Source organism: Monodon monoceros, unplaced genomic scaffold (genome assembly GCF_005190385.1).
Source record: "Monodon monoceros isolate NGI ecotype Baffin Bay Population unplaced genomic scaffold, NGI_Narwhal_1 Super_Scaffold_2, whole genome shotgun sequence".
Classification (NCBI taxonomy): Eukaryota; Metazoa; Chordata; class Mammalia; order Artiodactyla; family Monodontidae; genus Monodon; species Monodon monoceros.
In genome coordinates this window covers 101816705-101836740 of record NW_021703776.1, presented here as the reverse complement: position 1 = coordinate 101836740, position 20036 = coordinate 101816705, and the positions used below count along the sequence as shown (strand labels likewise).

Below are 20036 nucleotides of genomic sequence, written 5' to 3'. Positions count from 1 at the left end.
ATGGCTGCGAAGAGCAGGCGGAGGCGTGTGTGGGGTGCAGCCTGGGGCCTCCGTGAATTGGAGCAGGCCACCAGTCTCCGGTGAGAGCCAGGGGGACAGAGACCCACGTGATCCTATGTACGGATGTCTTAAGGTTATCTGGCCACACTGGGGAGACCGGCTGGAGAGGGGCCCGAGGAGAAGCACAGAGGTCAATTAAGGGGCTACTCTTTTTTTTTTTTTTTTTGTGGTACGTGGGCCTCTCACTGTTGTGGCCTCTCCCGCTGCGGAGCACAGGCTCCGGACGCTCAGGCTCAGCGGCCATGGCTCATGGGCCCAGCCGCTCCGTGGCATGTGGGATCCTCCCGGACCGGGGCACGAACCCGTGTCCCTGGCATCGGCAGGCGGACTCTCAACCACTGCACCACCAGGGAAGCCCAAGGGTTACTTCTTTGATTCACATTAAAAGTATCCATTTCTATAGATTTTTTTACATAGCACACACTTTTCAATACTTTAATCATTTTTATAGTTTAAAATATAGCTGAATCCACTCCAAATTTTTTACATTTTCCCTCAGTTGAGAAAACAAACTGATCACAGTTCTACCGCAAAGGCCAAGGGACGGTGCACAGGGAGAAAGGGTTAGTCAAGGTTCTTGTTTACAGCCAGTGTTCTGCATGGTAAAGACTCAGATTTAGCAAAATGTTCTTTCCTTAAATGGTTATCGGTGGCAATGGGATCCCAGGGCACAGTTTTCAGAGGAGCATTGGGAGAAAGGAGAAGGATGGTAGAGAATTCTACGATGGACAGAACATAGGGTCCTAGGTTAGATCAACGTATTCCAAATGAGCAGATAGGAGAATCTCTTCTAAAAGATTCTGAACAAATATAAAACTTTGTTTTCAAGTCTTGAGGAGCAGGAAGCTCATTACCAAACAAGGTAACTCATCCCACTGTTGGGATCCTCTCATCATTAAAAGATTCTCTGGTAAGATGACCCGAAATCTATCTTTTTATGCTTTTCTCACTCAGGTGTTGGTTTTGTCTCCCTGGAGCAACCCAGAACAAATGCATTACCCCATTCCTGAAAGTCCTTCAAATATCTACTGGGATTCTTCTCTTATTCACGGGGGGAGGTTACATTTTTGCTAGCTTCCATGGGGGGTGAAAGGAGCTGGAATACTCTGAGCCATGGACATCACACTTAGAGGTATGTAGGGCTGAGTGTAGGATGTGCAGAGTCCCAAGGCTAAAACTTGGTTTTTAGTAATTAAGTTAACTGACTTCCCTGATCAAACAGATAAAGCTGACCAGTTGTTCCAAAGGATTCAGATGGATAAAAAGAAAACTTTTACATAACGGACATTAAAAAAACTAGTAAATGGAAAATTTAAGATAGAGAATTAAAAAAAGATCTACTTTTGGAGGAATAACTCTCCAATTGAAATTTTAATTGAGACTGAAATCTCCAAGAAATAATCCAGTTGTCAACAAGTAACTTTTAGAAGAAATTCTAAAATTTCTAGAATTAGAGTTGCATCTCTATGCAAACCCCAGCTTCCTCGTTGGCATGTAACTTAACAAACTGGGCTGTCTCATGCGAGGGGAAGAAGATTCTCTCAAACTCACCAAGGAGCTACTCAGCCCTGAATGATGACACAGGTACCATCACGTCTCACAGAAGCTTCACCAAACTCTAATTAGAACCGTCTCAAGAGAGCTAGAAAGGCAGTGGAATTCTACATTTTATTTGCCAGAGAATCAAGTTCCACTGATGCACATTTCGAAAGCTGCTAATATCTCTTACAAGCTGAACATGTTTCACTTACACAAATACACTTCACCTTCTTGCTCATTTAAAGAGCCAAAATGAATTCTAAAATATTAGTATGTTAACAAAAAAAGTCTGAGTTTTAGGCTGCCACTAAAGACCAGGGTGAGATTTTATACAAGATTCTGGTGAAATTTTATGGGAGACTCACATAGAAAGTGCTTAAAACAGGGGTTTATATAATGAAAGTGATAGTTCAAGTCTTCTCTAGAATACTGTGATGGCTAGGAGATCAACAACAGCTGATTTTAATTTAGGGAGAACCTGGCATTCACTTTTTGTTCTTAGGATAGAATGTATGGCGTGACTGAGAAAAATGGCAAGGAAAATAATTGCACGAAAGGGTAAAATAAATCTATAAAAAGACAACTTCTCACCATCTCACCAAGAAAATCCTATGAACTAGGTCCTAAAAGTAGGGATTTTTTTTTCTCTGCCACAAAGACTTTCATACCTTTCCTCTCTCCTAGGTGGCAGTGTGGCATAAAAAGAGACTAACCCAGGACTCACCAACTACTACAGGATTCAAAGATCACTAAGAATAGAGATTCAAGGAAAAATACTTAATAAGGTATTAGCCTAAAGAAACATTTTTTTTTTTTATAAATAGAAAAGAGTAGTACTCACTGGTTCCACGTTATATGAAAAAAGAGCGTACTCTCTATCTGGAGATATTTCGTATCTGACAGCTCTTAACGATTCCTAAAAGAAAAAACAAAGAACAAAGAATTTTAAAGTATTACGTATAACATAACTCAAAACCTTGTAGTGAAACTGTGCCTGTGGTGCCATTTTCAAAATTTGCTAATAAAATTAGTACGGAGCCAACTTGCTGAAGTCTATTAAAAATGGCTATAGCCATTTTTTGTTAACCGAATAGTGTTGTTAATTAATGCTATTTTACATTTTATTTGTAGTTTTTTCAAATTTCAACAAAACATATTGTATCTGCTGAAACAAATCAGTAGAAATAAACATAAAAACAAATAACCTTTTCACACAAGACTCCCAATCTCTCTGTATCTTTAAACACACTTTCTTTTGCTCATTCTTATACTTAGCAGCTTATATTAAGCAGATCTGTTCCTAAAATAGAATCACATTCCACACATGATTTGGCAACGTGCCTCTTCACCTTCATGGATTCTGACCCACAAGTCAGTGTATAGAGGGCTATCATTTTTTCTTTCAAATTTCTTCAGGGCACACAGGGAATTTTACATAAATGAAATCATCGAAAATGCTGTTTCCCTTCAACTTGCCCGTCTTCTCTGATGCACTCCCACTGCTGTATAGACCCTCATACCCACTAGAAAAAGCCGTATATTGTCAACTTGGCGTGTATCACTCTACAAATGATCATAGGACCACACGCAAGCATTAGATGTATAGCCGCAGCTGAAAATGACGTCACCTTACACAACACTCACCTTAGTTTTCCCACGTAACAATAACTTAAGGTTTAGCCTGAATTAGGCTCTTTAAAGCTTGCATACTATTCTGTGGTGTGGCTATATCTTCATTCACTCAGTCCTTACTAAAGGGTAGCTACAGAGGTTCTTGTTATTCATGGCAGTTACATTCTAGAAAGTCTCCACAAATCCTGTTCCTAGGGGAATGCAGAGTTAGGTTCCTGTGAGCCTCTGGTCACAGTGTTTTTGTCAACCAGTCAGTACATAACCTTGTCTTAGGTGTGTTTCTGTTTGAAGACATCTTACTGAGTATATATTGCTTTCATCAACACAGAACTCATGGCTAACAACACTGTAGCCTGTGCCTGAATGAAGCTCATTAACACGTCTTTTCTCTGTAAGAAAAACAACATCACAGCCTTCTTGAACTTAGGAACACAAGATAGGCCTTCAGCGTTATTCTTGGGAGCCATTTTAAACAGCATAATCACCAATAAAAAGCACAAAAATGTGAAAAAACTTGGCACTACATAGACCACAAAAAGAACACTTGTTTATAGTATGAGGTTTGACACCTGAAGACAATGGACTTCAATATTCTGCCACCATGCACGTGTCCAAGAATGACTGCAGAAGCACCCTGAGTATTAACTTGGGGGTCACAAATAAACTTTAGCACAAGGTGAATCTGCAAATATGGAAGCCGTGAATGATGAGGGTCAACTGTGAGGTGTTTCCAGTCTGCTGTTATTACACACAATGTTGCAATAAGGGTCCTCATCCATATATCTTTACTGGTGTGTGTATGACTTAATTATTTTACAGGGTAGATTTCTAAGGGGAGAATTAATGATGTATAAGTTTTTTAAAACTTTAAATAGATATTGCCAAATTCCTTTTCAAAATTGTTCTTGAAATGAACATTCTCACTACGGATGTAGGAATGCACCCATTCTTCCCTTCCTTGGCAGCAAGAAGTCACTGTATTTTCTTCCATTTTGGCCCTCTGATGGGTGTGAAGTGGTGCCTCACTGATAGCTTAGTTTATTTCACTGCTTACATTCGATCCCCACTGGAGATGTTTTAGGCAATGTGGATTTTATCTTCAGAGAACTGTCTATCCATATCTCCTTGAAAGTATTTCCTACGCTGAGTTTTCTCCCATTCTCTCTTAAGCTCGCTCCTATCATGTTTTCACCCCATCTTGACCAAGACCACTCTTCTCAAGGTTACCAGAGGCTCAGTCGCTAAATGTCATGTTAATTCCCCAGCTCTCACTGTACTTGGTGCTACTGACCACTGTCTCCTCCCAAAACCCATCTTCACTTGGCGGCCAGGGTACCCCTGGTTTCTCTCTCACTTCCCTTGCCGCTTGTTTTCATGCCCCTTTGCAGGTTCCCTTGGTTCCTCTGACCTCTGAACCCTGGAATATCCAACGCTCATTATTTGGACCTCTTGACTCTTCCGTAAGAAATCACCCCGCAGGTGATGTCATCCAGCCCGGTAGCTAAAAGTCCACGCGCCTGCTGGGGATTCCGACAGTCAAGCCTCTGTCCAGATCTCCCAACCTGGTCTGGACTTGACCTCGACCTTCAGACTCGTCTATCTAACTGCCTCCCTGACATCTCTCCACTTGGATATCAAATGGGCACCTCATGTCAACGTGCATAAAACCAAGCCCCTCACATCCTATCCCCTCCCCCTGCAGCTCCTGGCAGCTCCTTGCTCATCTCAGATGTAGCAACCCCATTCACTCAGCTGCTCTGGCTAAACTCTTAGCCATCTTTTCTCTTTCTCTCTGTCTTACACACCTGAGATCCAGTTGATCAGAGAACACTGCTGGTTAACCACCAAAGGACACTCAGAACCCTTCCTTCCCTGCTGCCACCACACCAGTCTAAGGCATGGGCCTTATTTTCTTGAGCTATTGCAGTGACCTTCCAGCTGCATCTCCAGGTTCTGTCTTTGCCCCACTGCAGTCTGTGCTAGCCACAGGGGCCAGGGCCAGCTTTTAAATATGTAAATCATGATACTGCACCTTGCTTGAAGCCCACCCACATGGCCTCCCATCACACTCACAGTATAAGTCAAAGTTCTGGCTGAGCAGTAGCCCTGCCTGGCCAGGGTCCCCATCAGCTCTCTCTCCCATCTCACCAGTGTCCACACCTTCTCAGAGCAAGCCAGGCACTGCTGTCTCAAGGACGCTGTGTTTGCTCTTCTCTCTGCCTGAAACTCTAGATTTTCACTTCTTTCATCTTTTTCCTCATAAGTCACCTTTTGTGTGAGGACTTCCATGTCCTTGAATAGCCATTATATCTACAAACTTTAACAGGCTGGCCTCTAATTTTTTATAACTCTCTTTCCTTATTTCCCTAGAAAAATAATTATCTAAAATAAAATATATTTTACATTTATTTATTTCCTGTCTCCTTCATTAGAAATGTAAGCTCCTTGAAAGGAGGGTTTTCTCCAAAAACAATGTTTAATTTCTCTTGGCCATGTTTTGTAGTTTACAGCACGCAGATCTTGTCCGTATTTTGTTAAAGTTATCCCTAAGTATTTATTATTATTGATATTTTATACATATATATATAAATAAAATACACATGTATATCTTAATTTCAACATCCAGTTGTTTATTGCTTACAGAAATATAACAGACTTTGGTACCCTGACCTTATGCTCCGCAACCTTGCTAAATTACATTAATTGTGGGTATTTTTTGGTAGATTCCTTAGAAGTTTCTACATAATCACTCTTCTCCCCTGTGGAGAGTTTTCTCTTTCCTTTCCTAACTGGATGCTTTTTGCTTCTTTTTATATCCAATTACTGCCAGTATGATGCCGTGTAGAAGTCATGAGAGTGGACACCTCACCTTTTCCCGATCTTATGAAGAAGGCATTCACTCTTCACTATTCAGTGTGATATTAGTAGTGCATTTTTTTGGTAGATGCCTTTAATCAGGTTGAAGATGTTCTTATCTATTTCCAGTTTCCTCAGAGTTTTTATAATAAATGTTGAATGTTATAATGAATGTTGCGTTTTCTCAGTTGCTTTTTCTACATTATTGAGAGATGATTAGGTTGTTTAGCTTTTTTAAATCTGTCAATATGGTAAATTACATTGTTTGATTTTTAAACGTTAAATCAAACTTGCATTCCTGGGATAAACTCTATTTGGCCATGTTGTGTCAGCCCTTTTATATATTGCTAGATATGATTTGCTAATATGGTGTGGAAGATTTCTGAAGCTGTGTTCATGGGGGAAATTGTGGTTTTCTTTTCTGGCAAATATCTTTGCTTGGTTTTTATTTCAGAGTAGTGCTGCTCTGAGAAATAATTTGGGAAATTATTCCTCCTCTTCTTCTATTTGTTTTATGAGTTTGTGTAGAATCAGTATTATGTTTTCCTTAAATGTCTGCTAGAATTCACCAGTGAAAACATTTGGGCTTTGAATTTTCTATATGTGGAGGTTTTAAACTATTAATTAGATTTTTTATGTCAACATAGGACTATTCAGATTGCCAGCTGCATCTTCAGTGAAATGTGATAATTTGTGTCTTTCAAGCATTTATTTGTTTCATGTGCGTTGTCAAATTTATTGATAGAAAGCTGTTCAAAATATTTTCTATTATCCTTGTAATATCTGTAGTGATGGTCTCGCCTCTGTTCCTGGTATTGGTTGTTTTGTCCTTTGTCTTCGTTCTTCATCAATTTTATTAATCTTTTCCAAAAAACAGCTTTGAGTACTCTTTAGTTTTTCTATTTTTTCTGTTTTCTATATGGTTGATTTCTTCTCTTTATTACCTTTCTTTTGTGTACTTAGGTTTACTTTTTCTTCTTTTTTCCCTAGTTTCTTATGGTGAAAGCTTAGATATAAGCACTTAAAGCTATAAATTTCCCTTTAAGTATACTGCCTCGCTGCATACCGTATATTTTGATATTACGTATTTTTATTTTCATTCATTTCAAACTATTCTCTAATTTCCATTTGATTTCTTCTTTGGCCAATTTTTTATTCAGAAGTATGGTGTTTAATTTCTAATCATCAGGATATTTTCCAGATTTTTTTTTTTGCTATTCGTTTCTAGTTTAATTTTGTATTTGTTAGAGAACATACTTTGTATAATCTCCAAGCTTTGAAATATATTGAGGCTATTTTAATGGCCCAGACTATGGTCTATCGTGGTAAATATTCCATGTGCACTCAGAAAGAATATGTACTCTGCTGTTGAGTGGTGTGATCTACAAATGTCAGATCAGTTGGTTAATTGTGTTTTCAAGACTTTCTGTATCCTTACTAAGCTTTTTTCTACGTGTTCTATCAATTACTAAGAGAGGATTGTTTGAATCACCAACTACAATTGTGAATTTGTCCATTTCTGCTTTTGGTTCAAGCAACTGTTGCTTGAAGTACTGTAGTTCTATTGCTAATTGAATACAACTTCAGGATTCTCATGTCTTCTTAATGAACTGACTCCTTTATCATTATGAAATCTTTCTTTTTATTTCTGGTAGTATCCCTTGCTCTGCAGTCTACTTTGTCTGGTATTAGTTTAGCCATTCAAGCTTTACTTTGGTTAGTGTTTGCATGGTATATCTTTTTACAACCATTTAATTTTAACCTATGTCTTTATATTTAAGGTGGATATCATAGATAGCTTGCTTTTTAAAACTAATTGGGTCTTGCTTTTTAAAACTAATCTTAAAATCCTCTAGGAGTAACAAGGGGAGCTTGTGTACATAATAAACATGGGGATATGAGGAAAATCTGTCCTTTACACTGCAGTTATTTTCCATTCTATACTGGATCAGCTTTCTGCCCCTGTGTGACATGCTTGAGAAAGTTACAACATGTTCCAAAGATTTTAGGTGTGTATGTTGGTGTTTCTTATGTCAATTTTTAGAGTAGGAGAAAAGGTTCAGAAATCTTACATAAGGTTACATAACATTAAGAGGAGCTGGATACATTTCACATTTAAAGAACCCTTTTATAAAAAGATAGATGTATTTTTTTTCAGGACTAGTTGATTCATTTTACCTAAATTTCCATCAAAAGCCTAGCCACACACTGACCATATTTATCATTCCTGGCACTTGTCACTCTATTATGTAGACCCAACTTTTCATCTGGTAAAAGCTTTCTCACTCCAAAGAATGTCCTTTAAACTTCTCAGTGTGCAGGTACATGGCCAATGAATTATCTTAGATTTTATCTCTGAATACTTTATTTTATTTTTGAAAGGTACTTCTGCTGCATATAGAATTCTAGATTAACAGTTTTATTTTTCTCCCAGTACCTTAAAGGTGTCACTCCACTTTCTTCTGGCTTGCATAGCGTCTGGTGAAGAGTCTGTTGTCACACTTATGTTTGTTCTTCTGTACAAATGTCTCTTTGCTTTGGCTGCCATTAAGGTGTTCTATTTTTCACTGGTTTTCAAAACTTGATTATCATAGTGTAACTTGCTTTGGTGTGGTTTACTTTATGTTTATTATGGTCAGGGTTTACTGAGTTTTTATACCACATGTGGTAAAAATTCAAAAGTGTGTTTTGTCTTTTCTCTCTTCTCTTTCTGCGGCATTAATATCAAGTATCTTACTCCACTTTATATTGTTCAACAAGTCATTGTGACTCTGTTCAGGGTTTTTTTAGGTATTTTTTCCTCTCTGTTCTTCATTTTGGATAGTTTGTATTGCTATTAGTTAAAGTTTAATTTACTTTTTCCTTCCGTGGTGTCTAATCAGCTATTAATCTGGAGTTTTAAATTTTTATATTTTATTTTTCATCTCTGGAAATTTTATTTGGGTATTTTACAATCTTCAATTTCTCTTCACTATACTCATGGTTTTCTTTATATTCTTGAGCATTTGGAACATATTTATCTTAGCAGTTTTAATGTGTTTTTCTGCTAATCCCATTATCTCTGTTATTTGTGGGTCTGTTTCTATTGACTGATTTTTCTCCTTACTATGGGTCACATTTTTCTGCCTCTTTGTATATATAGTAATTTAAGAAATAACACCAGATATTTTGAATTTTCTCTTGTTGAATCTTGGATTTTTTTGTGTTCCTTCAAAGAATGTTGGACTTTTTATGACAGGCAGTTAATTACTTGTGGACTAATTTAATTCTTTCAGTTTTGTTTTGAAGATGTTGTAAAGGCTGTTCTACAATAACCATGATTTTGGGGGCTAGGTGAGCCTCATTCTTAAGGGGTTGCTCTTCTGGAGTCTCTGCTTAATATCTCATGGCCAGGAGACACTTAAATGATCTCTGGTGATGTATGAGCTCTGGGAATTTTTCCTCTTAAAGTGTCCTATAGTTTTGCTCTTTACTTGAAACCTTATTTTGTCCTGCCTTGTGCTGTTTCACGTTTTATAAATAAAGATCAACAATTAACCAAAGTCTCAAGGGGAACACTATGCAGATTTCTCAAGTATCCTTTAGTTAGCTTCCTCCTCTTGGGTTGTCTGTTTCATAAATTGCAGCCATCTTTTTTCCACATGAACTCTGATCTCCTTAACTCAGCAAGACTGAAGGACTTCCGTCTTCCTCCTTGTGCTGAAGTCCAGCAAGAACATTCATGCAGAAGATCAGCTGGTTGTTTGGTTCATTTAATTTGTTTTCCTTTTCCCAGTGATCACACGTGTGAGCTGCCTGTTTTCTAATGTATGAAAATTGTATTTTTACCCTATATTTTACCCTGTTCTACAGTTGTGTTAGGAGAGTATAAGAATGATCATCTTATACTCTCATAGCCAGGACCAAATGTCGAGAAGAGAATTTTAGTTTGTTTTGTCATATTGTATTCCCAGTGCCTAACAGTGACTGGCACTTAATAGAATCTCTGTAAATATTTGCTGAATAAATGAATGACTATATCCTCAGTTGTTATAAGAGTGGCAATCATGTTACTGGTACAAAGATAACACCAAGAGAAACCAGCAAAGAGTCCAACTTTCTACACTTGAAAACCATCATAGGTCACATCTCTTGATGGAGGGTCAGCTGCCAGTGATACTACTTGAGACAAGTAGAATTTCATTAGGCTGTTTGAGAAGCTTATCACTGCCATTCTTAGGTAGAGTTTCACTCATTTTTGACAATCTCAGTCCCCATGCCCCCTGGGTGTGAAAATTATAGGCTGTATGTCCACCTTTTCACCAGGTGCAAATAATGGATGCAAAACTCACTTAGCACATTTCCTAAACATTTGCACCAAGACTATGAATCAAAGATACATTTTCCCAAGCAAAGTACGCTTTGGTTTCAGGTTTGTCTGAGGGATGTTCCTGCAATGTTTTGTCTATTTTAGATTATTTGTCTTTTTCTGATCAATTTGAAAGAGCTCCTTGTAGACTGTAGATATTAGCCTTTTATTTGTTACCTGGATTGCAAATATTGTCCATTATTTCTCCACCAATTCTGCCTTTTTAAATTTTGAAACTTAAAACTCTTTTATGGTAAGTTAAATATGGCTATCTTTTTTATAGCTTCTGGATTTCCCATTTAAAAAATTTTCTCTCTTTTGTACTAAACCAAATGATAGATTCTTTTCAACATTTATATCTTTAGTACAATTGGAAATTAATTTTGTATGCCTGTGAAATGAGACATTATTTCCTTGTAGATAAAGAGTTAAGTTATGCTCATATTGTTTTCTAATTACGTGATCATCTCCCCCAATGATTTTTATATATCAAATACCCTTTATATTGAAACCCACTTCTGAATTATTTGGTCTTTTACTGCTCTCTAGGCTATTCCTATGCAAAATTTTATGGTTTTAAGCTTATACTTTGGGGTCAGAGAGCCTGTGAGTCACACTCTACTTGGAACATTTACTATGTGAAATTTAGAACATTTCTTAGCTTCTCTGTGCCTCTGTAAAATGGAGATAATACCATGGTTGATGTGAAATTCAATGACATAATTACAATGCCTGGTGCTATCAGCTATTATTAGTAGTATTAGTTATTACTGTGATTGAGTTGAGTATAATGTGTTTATTATGTGTTTTAATAACAGGTAAAGGAGTACATGTTACCATATATTTTGAAACTTTCTGTGGCTACATTCAGGTGTTTATTCTCACATATGTCAATTAAAATATTTTATCAAATGTTCAACACTAATTTTTTTCAAAGTTCTAATTAGGATTATGTTACAGTTTTATATCAATCTTAAGAGAATTAACATTTTAAATACTATATTCTCACCTAAGATTACATTGTATCTTTAATATTTTTTTTCCAAATCGTCAACAAGATTTTATAGTTTGCTTATTCTTTTATGCTGTTCTTAGATTTATTCTAGGTCTTTTTATAGTTTTTGTTCTTATTGTGAATGGAATATTTTCTCCATTTCTACTTCTAGATACTTATGTTAATGAAGAGAGAAGGCATTGATTTATTTATGTATTTTTGTATTTAGCCATATTAATAAATTTTCTTATTAACTGCAGTAGTTTTTAAAAACTAATCTCTGTTAGGTTTTCTAAGATAGAATCATGTTATCAGAAAGAGGGATATAATTTTTTCTCAGTTCCTATTCCAATCATGTAGTTTGCTTATATACTGCATTTCCCATGATCTCTAAGAACATATTAAATATTAATGATGATGTTGACTATTCCTTCCTGACTGTAATTGAAATGGTTTTATTGTTTGCCATTTAGAAATGTTTTCACTGCTAACTGGTTCGTGATAAATAGTCTTCACCATATTTAAGCAGTTTTTATTCTTATCTTACCTGGACTTTTATTAGAAGTGGTTGAAAAATTTTACCAGATGGCTTTTCAGCATCTTGTGATATAATCGTAAGTCTTTTTCTGTTATTTTGCAGTTGTAATTAATTTTGTTGATTGATTTCATGACATCATTGTCATGATTAGACCTTACTTGTTCAGAGCACATTATGATTTTGATACATGACTGAATTCTACTTGCCAATATTTTATATACAATTTTTGCATTTATGCTCGCTAGTGAGATTGGTGTATAGTTTACATTTTGCATTATTTAGGGCTGTTTAGTTATCAATAACACAATTTTTTAATAACATTATTCTGACTTTAAAAAATATTGGTCTACATATATGAGGATTCCATATATATATATACACACACATATAAAACTATAGGCCTGTTTCTGGTGAGATGCATATCTAAATGGTTGTGTCTCGTTTTCTTGTACTACATAAATATGTATGTGATTAGGAATGCAGAGAAAGAAAGGTGGCCATTGCTGGGAGAGAGAGAGATAAAATGATAGAATGCTCCAAATTATCAAGTAATAGAAAGTAAATGAAGAGTACAAAGCGTCAATATATCCACAGGCTGTTTTGTGAAAACAATCTCCTCATAAAGGGAAAAAAAACCTAATAATTAGTATCACTACTAATTACAAGATTAGTAATGATAAAACAAAAGCCAAACACTGACAAGATTAAATGATTTCTAAGAGGACACTTTGTGCAACTCTAGGGGAACACGTATTAAACAAAATAAATGGACAACTGTAATCTCACGCTCCCTAGTCAATAAGGAAGAGGGGAACTTGTGGACAAGGTAGCACAGCCTGCATCTGGGCTCCTAATTCACCTAAAAATCATTTCATTTGGAATCAGACAGCCCCAGGTGCCACTCCCAGCACTCCCAGAGAAAATCGGAACATGCAGTCGCTATAGAACAGGAGAAAGGAGGATGAATGCTCAACCACTGAGAAAAGCCTCCAGACGGTTTCACAAGCTGAATTCTCTCTAACCTTGAAAATGGATCATTCTGTGCACTCAGGGGCATCAGCATTTTTGCATTAGGCTAAGCTGACACACTATTTTGCAACTGTAATCTTTATTTTAGGCAACATGCAGCAGCCTCTAGGAGCAATCTTGTGGTATGTGACGGTGGACCACAGGTATGAACACACCTCTGAAGCTGGGCACCCTTCTCAGCCGTGGGATGCTGGCCTCAGTTCCCTCTGGAGCCCTGTGGGCACAAAGGCTGCAGCTGGATACTTTACGCAATTTAGAAATAATTTTGTTTGTAATTAGACAAAGCTGAGTTCAGTTCTCAGGACTCCCAGCTCCCAGCTACGAGAGAAAGTTTTTTGTTTGTTTGTTTGTTTTTTCGCGGTACGCGGGCCTCTCACCGCTGTGGCCTCTCCCGTTGTGGAGCACAGGCTCCAGATACGCAGGCTCAGCGGCCATGGCTCACGGGCTCAGCCACTCCGCGGCATGTGGGATCCTCCCGGACCGGGGCACGAACCCGTGTCCCCTGCATCAGCAGGCAGACTCTCAACCACTATGCCACCAGGGAAGCCCGAGAAAAAGTTATTTTAACCTCCATACACTTTAGCTTTCTCATCTACAAAGCAAGAGTAACAAAGTACTGCTGCTCACAGGATTCCTAAGGATTTCAATTAAATAAGATGATATATGTACAGTGCTTAGGATAATTCTGGTTGCATTGTAAGCACTCAAATATCAATTATTAGTTGATTTATCCTGCATAAACCTTGCAGCATCCTCTTCCTCAAAGTGTCCCTGGTTTTCCACTCCACCACGCCTTACTTCTCCTGACTTCGTGTCTCTGAGATTGCCACTCTTCCCGTTAACAAGGGTCAAAACCCCCAGACCACACAGACCACTGCTGCAGTCTCACTCGCCTGCACACAAAATGTCGCCATTTGTTCTCAATTCTACCTCCACACTCAGACTTACACCCACTCCACTCCCCGCTTTCCTGCCTTCATTCAGGGCTGCATTCCTCTTCATCTGGACCTGAAGCAGCCCCTGGGGACTCCTTGCCTAGAATCATTCTCTTCTCCAAATTCCCTTTCATACTGGTCTGGAGTTACTTTCCTAAAGCACACACTTGTCCTCGAAAAACCTATCCACTCCAATTTCCTACAGAGTAAAGACGAGTCCGCTAAGAACAGTACTTGATGACTTGCTCTTTTTCCTGGGCCTTTAAGCCCCAGCCTTCCGAGCCCCTCCCAGTCAGGCTACACCAGGTCAAGACAACTCGCTACATGGTCTACCCAGGAACTTTTGTTACTCCGCCTGTTCATGCTGCCAGGGTGCCATTTCCCACTTGTCTCCAGACTGCATTCGCCTTCCAGGGGCAGCTGGAATGCTCCCTCTTCACACCCTCAACTATTGTCGACACCAATACCCTTCTCTCCTTCCTCACCTTGTTCCCATCCCATACGGGACCTCAACTCAGAATATATTCCATTCATTTAGATCTTCTGACTTCCTTTAGATCTGGGCTGAAAGCTTCCCAGGAGTAAACATTGTGGTTTACAAATCCTGTATCCACCCACCCATCTTGTGCAGCCCAGGGCCTTGCTCAGAGAAGACTCTCCCTTAATGTCAAATGATGAGATGCAGGTGTGACAGCACAGTGGCATCAGGCCACCCCTCACCTAAAGAGAACAGCATGTTTGGGGCCAGAAAGATCAAGCTGCTACTTTATTTCTTTTCAGGTCTTTTAAAGACATAAGTATAAGGTATGCTACTCATGTACTTTAAAAATTAAAAACATGGGGGAGGGAAGGATTGGGAGTTTGGGATTAGCAGATGCAAACTAGTATATATAGGATGGATAAACAACAGGGTCCTACTGTGTAGCACAGGGAACTATATTCAACATCCTGTGATAACCCATGATGGAAAAGAATATGAAAAAGTATATATATATGTGTAACTGAATCCCTTTGCTGTACAGCAGAAACTGACACAACATTGTAAATCAACTATATTTTAATAAATTTTTTTTAAAATAGAAAAAAGAAAATAATCATTTGAAAATGATTTGTCCTACTTACAATTTAAAAAATTAAAAGCAATAGCCTATGAAATGAAAATGAGAACTAAAGTAAGTCAAAGATACTTTTGGTTTTTGTTCTATCTTGTCATATGAGAAACAGACAAAGAAAGGGGAGAAAGAGAGGGGAAAAGAGTAAAAGAAAATAATCAGGAATAAAATGAAAGCGATCATCTGAGACACCAGAGGAAAACAGAAAAACACAGAGGGACACAGAGGATGGGCAGAACCATGTAGACACAGAAACGAATACAGAATACAGAGAGACAGTCTGTACCAAGGCTTTCTACAACATTCTCGCATAAGGCGTTGACTTTTTAGGCCATCCTTTTGTTCCTGGACTAAGGGGGTTTGAAACCCTGAGGCCAGTCTGGTCAGAGGTCAGTGCTTGTGGTCAACTATGGGGACAGGACAGCTGCTCCCTGCCCCACCCGCCAGATTTGGATCTGTGAGAGAATTAGGTCTCGCTGCTACCAGTTTTTCAAGAGAAGCCAGAAATCTGGATGTTGAGTTTGTAAAAAACTACTCTGTGGGCCAAATAAGACATTTCAATGGGCACCATTGGTGCCAGTGTTTACCCTCTGAATTATGGACAAACACAAGGCTATTCCTCCTTCCTTGCTCTAACCTGGGTGCCAAGTGCAGTCAGCCTGGGGTGGAAATGCTCGCTGCGCACGGCTGGCGCCACCACAGATGCTGTTCTAGCTGTGGGTCTGGCAGCATCAGTTTGGGGGAAGAATATGGTTGAGATTAGAAGCACATCTTCCAGAGGTCCTCTTGTTTCTCTCCTGGATTCTGGAATGGCTCTAATCATACTAGTAATTATGTCCCTCCCTGTGAGGAGTCAGAATTCATTAACTTTTAGAGAGTGAGATAAAAATTCAAATTCCACAGGCTAATGATTGTATAAAATCAGAGAGAGAAATTAGAGAAACAAAAAGGCTTTTTATTTAAATGTTAATCTAGTAATTTAAATAAGTAATTAAAACAAGTGGATTAGTAATTAAACAAGTAAAGACATAAAAAGTGAGAAAACCTGACATAAGCATAATGACAGGATGCTCTTTTTTTTATTTACTTGTTTTCTCTTCCAAGTGTTTCCAGGAACCATCTACAGCTCTTACATATTCATCAATGGAAGAAGTCTAATGTCTTTGAAATGTAAGGCTGAATTTTTAAAAATCTGGTTAAAATTACTGAGTAAACAGCATTGAAACAGTAATTATGGAAGTCATCACACTGGAAAATAATACACAAAATGTCACCACCTAACATGACAAGCTACTGTCAGAGTTCACTGTTCACTCCCAGCCTTTTCAATGGACACAGCTGATGTTTATGGCTGTTAACTGAAGGGTACTAATATTGTATTCTTCTGTGTCTATTTAGTATAACGTCATAAATACTTTTCATATTACTTTATAGCCTTCATAACTATTATTTTAATGGCTACATCATATTTTATTTATTTTTATTTACTTATTTCTTTAGTTTCAGGTATTTTTCACTGTTTTTAAAAACTTTCTAGATAATTTACTTATGAAAAATTCCCTGGAATGAGTCAAAAGACATAAATATTTTTATTAATTTTGAATATATTGCCAAGTTGCTTTCCCTGGAACAATTTAAATGACTGTATCCATTGTACCACTCCTTGCTACCGCTGGTATTATCGGTAAAGAGGGTGTAAAAAGGATGAACATCACAGGTAACACAGTGGGCTATACTGAATGGGCCTGCTGGGTCAACAGCTCGTGAAGTGGAGGTCAAGCCACTGTTGTCTGTGGACCGTCTTGGCTTCCTCATCAAAGAAAAGAAGGGTTTGAATCACATAATCTGCAAAGACTATTTCAGCTTTAAAAACCTGAATCTCAAGCAAAGGCTAACACTTCATCCTCCAGAGAATTTTTGGTGTATTATGTTTTAGATGAATTGGAGAGATAACAGTAAGTTTCTGTATGAATTACAGCCCCTGAGAAATCAATGTCATTAAGTCCACTGTAAATGCACTTCTGGGGGCGGGGGGGGGGGGGAGGGAGGGGGGGGGGGAGAGGGGGAGGAAGGGGAGAGGGAGAGGGAGAGAGGGAGGGAGGAAGAGAAAAGGAAGAAATCAGTGGGGTGGGGTGGCAATTTCTTTTTTTTTTTTTTGGCACGCGGGCCTCTCACTGTTGTGGACTCTCCCGTTGCGGAGCACAGGCTCCGGACGCACAGGCCCAGCGGCCACGGCTCACGGGCCCAGCCGCTCCGCAGCACACGGGATCCTCCCGGACCGGGGCACGAACCCGCGTCCCCTGCATCGGCAGGCGGACTCCCAACCACTGCGCCACCAGGGAAGCCCAGCAATTTCTTAAAATAAGACAGCAGTGAAGTTTGCCACATTGACCCTTCCTTTCACAAACAATTTCTCAACCGTGCAACGCTGTTTGAAAGCATTTTTCCCACAGTAGAACTTCTTTCAAAATTGGAGTCAATCCTCTCAAATCCTGCAGCTGCTTTATCAACTAAGTTCAAGAAATATTCTAAATCCTTTGTTGTCATTTCAATAATCTTCACAGCATCTTCACCAGGAATAGATTCCATCTCAAGAAACCACTTTCTTTGCTCATCAATAAGAAGCAACTCCTTATCTGCTCAAGTTTTATCACGAGACTGCAGCATTTTAGTCAACGTCTTCAGGTTCTACTTCTGATTCTAATTCTCTTGCTGTTTCCACCACATCTGCAGTTACTTCCCCCACCAAAGTCCTAAACCCCTCAAAGTCACCCATGAGGGCTGGAATCAACTTCTTCCAAACTCCTGTTAATGCTGAGATGTTGACCTCTTCCCACGAATCATGAATAGTCTTAATGGCATCTAGAATGGTGAGTCCTTTCCAGAAGGTCTTCAAGTGACTTTGCCCAGATCCATCAGAGGAATCACTATCTCTGGCAGCTACAGCCTTACGAAATGTATTTTCTTAAATAATAAGACTTGAAAGTCAGAATTACTCTTTGATCCATGAGCTGCAGAATGGATGTGTTCACAGGCATGAAAACAACATAAATCTCATTGCACGTCTCCATCAGAGCTCTTGGGTGACCAGGTGCACTGCCAATGAGCAGCAGTATTTTAAAGGGAATCTTCTTTTCTGAGCAGTAGGTGTCAACAGTGGATTTAAAATATTCAGTAAACCATGTTGTAAACAGATGTGCTGTCATCCAGGCTTTGTTGTTCCATTTATAGAGCACAGGCAGAGAAGACTTAGCATAATTCTTAAGGACCCTAGGATTTTTGGAATGGTAAATGAGCACTGGCTTCAGCTTAAAGTCACCAGTTGCATTAGCCCCTAACAAGAGAGTCAGCCTGTCCTTTGAAGCTTTGAAGCCAGGCATTGTCTTCTCCTCTCCAGCTATAAAAGTCCTAGACGGCATCTTCTTCCAACATAAGGCTGTTTCATCTGCATTGAAAATCTGTTGTTTAGTGCAGCCACCTTCATTCATTATCTTAGCTAGACCTGCTGGATGACCTACCGCTTCTACATCAGCACTTGCTGCTTCGTCTTGCACTTTCATATCATGGAGATGGCTTCTTTCTTCAAACCTCATGAAACATCGTCTGCTAGCTTCAAGGTGTTTTTCTGTAGCTTCACCATCTCTCTCAGCCTTTATAGACTTGAAGAGAGTTAGGGCTTTGCTCTGGATTAGCCTTTGACTTCAGGCCATGTTGTGGCTGGTTTGATGTTCTATCCAGAACACTACAAGTTTCTCCATGCCAGCAATAAGGTTTTTTCACTTTCTTATCATTCGCACGTTCACTGTAGGAGCACTTTTAATTTCCTTCAAGAACATCTCCTTTCCATTCACAACTCGGCTAACTGATTGGAGCAAGAGGCCTAGCTTTCAGCCTGTCAGCTTTCCACACGCCTTCCTCACTCAGCTTCAGCATTTCCAGATTTTGATTTGAAGTGAGAAACATGCGAATCTTCCTTTCACTTGAACACTTAGAGGAACGTGTAGGGTTATTACTTGCCCTAATTTCAATATTGTTGTGTCTCAGGAGACAGAGAGGCCCTGAGGAGAGGGAGAGAGACAGGGGCACGGCCAGCTGGTGGAGCAGTCAGAACACACACAACGTTTTCCATTAAGTTCTCCGTCTTGTATGGATGTGCTCCATGGCGCCCCCACAGCTGCAATAGTAACATTAAAAATCACCGATTACAGTTTCCGTAACAAATGTAATAGTCATGAAGAAGTTTGAAATATTGTGAGTGTTGCCAAAATGTGACACAGAGACACACACTGAACAAGTGCTGCTGGAAAAATGGCGCCAAGAGACTTGTGTGACGTAGGGCTGCCACAAATCTTCACTATGCAAAACCACGTAGCATCTGCAAGGCTCAATAAAATGAGGTCTGCCTGTAGGTAACCCACGTGAAACCGGAGAGAATGCCCCTGCTTCACCCTGGGAGGCGGCCCAGACACACCTCCCGCAGGGAAGGAGCTCGAAGTCAAGGGAGGCCCGTTCCCCCTCCCTGCTGCTGACCGGGTCACCCTGTGCGCCTGAGCCCTGAGCTGCCCGGGTCCTCCAGTCCACCTGATCGTCCTGAGTCACACTGACCTGCACCCACATTCTACGTCTGTCCTCTCACGTCATCCAGACAACGCTCCTGAGGGGCAGGACGGGGTACACGGAGCTTGCACAGCTGCCTGAGGACCTGTCACTGTGGAGCAGAGAGCAGCGCCCGCGGGGAGAAGGGGGGTCAGGGACCACCCCAAACCTCTCACCACACTGACGCTCAGGGAAGCCGCTCACCTCGGTTTTGTGTCTTTTATATCCATTCATAGAATACACAGTTACAGAGCACCCACTATGCACAGGTCACAGTGCCAAGCACCGTGGAAGAGACAAAATTAATTCAGCTAGAACCTGCCTCCAATGAGCCTGACTACTGAGCGGGCAGCAGATGTCCGAGCTCATTCAGAGACGATGTGCTTGTGATTTCCTT

The 20036-nt window shown here is 39.5% G+C and overlaps 1 protein-coding gene across 2 annotated transcripts in view; it reads right to left on the bottom strand.

Annotated features, from left to right (window-relative positions):
* DPP6 (dipeptidyl peptidase like 6) overlaps positions 1–20036 on the bottom strand; it is a 764679-nt gene that overhangs the window by 285583 nt on the left and 459060 nt on the right. For both annotated transcript variants that reach the window (XM_029234469.1, XM_029234470.1), the window contains exon 5: positions 2441–2515. In XM_029234469.1, coding sequence (XP_029090302.1) covers positions 2441–2515 — 75 coding nt within the window. The remainder of the gene's footprint in view (positions 1–2440; positions 2516–20036) is intronic.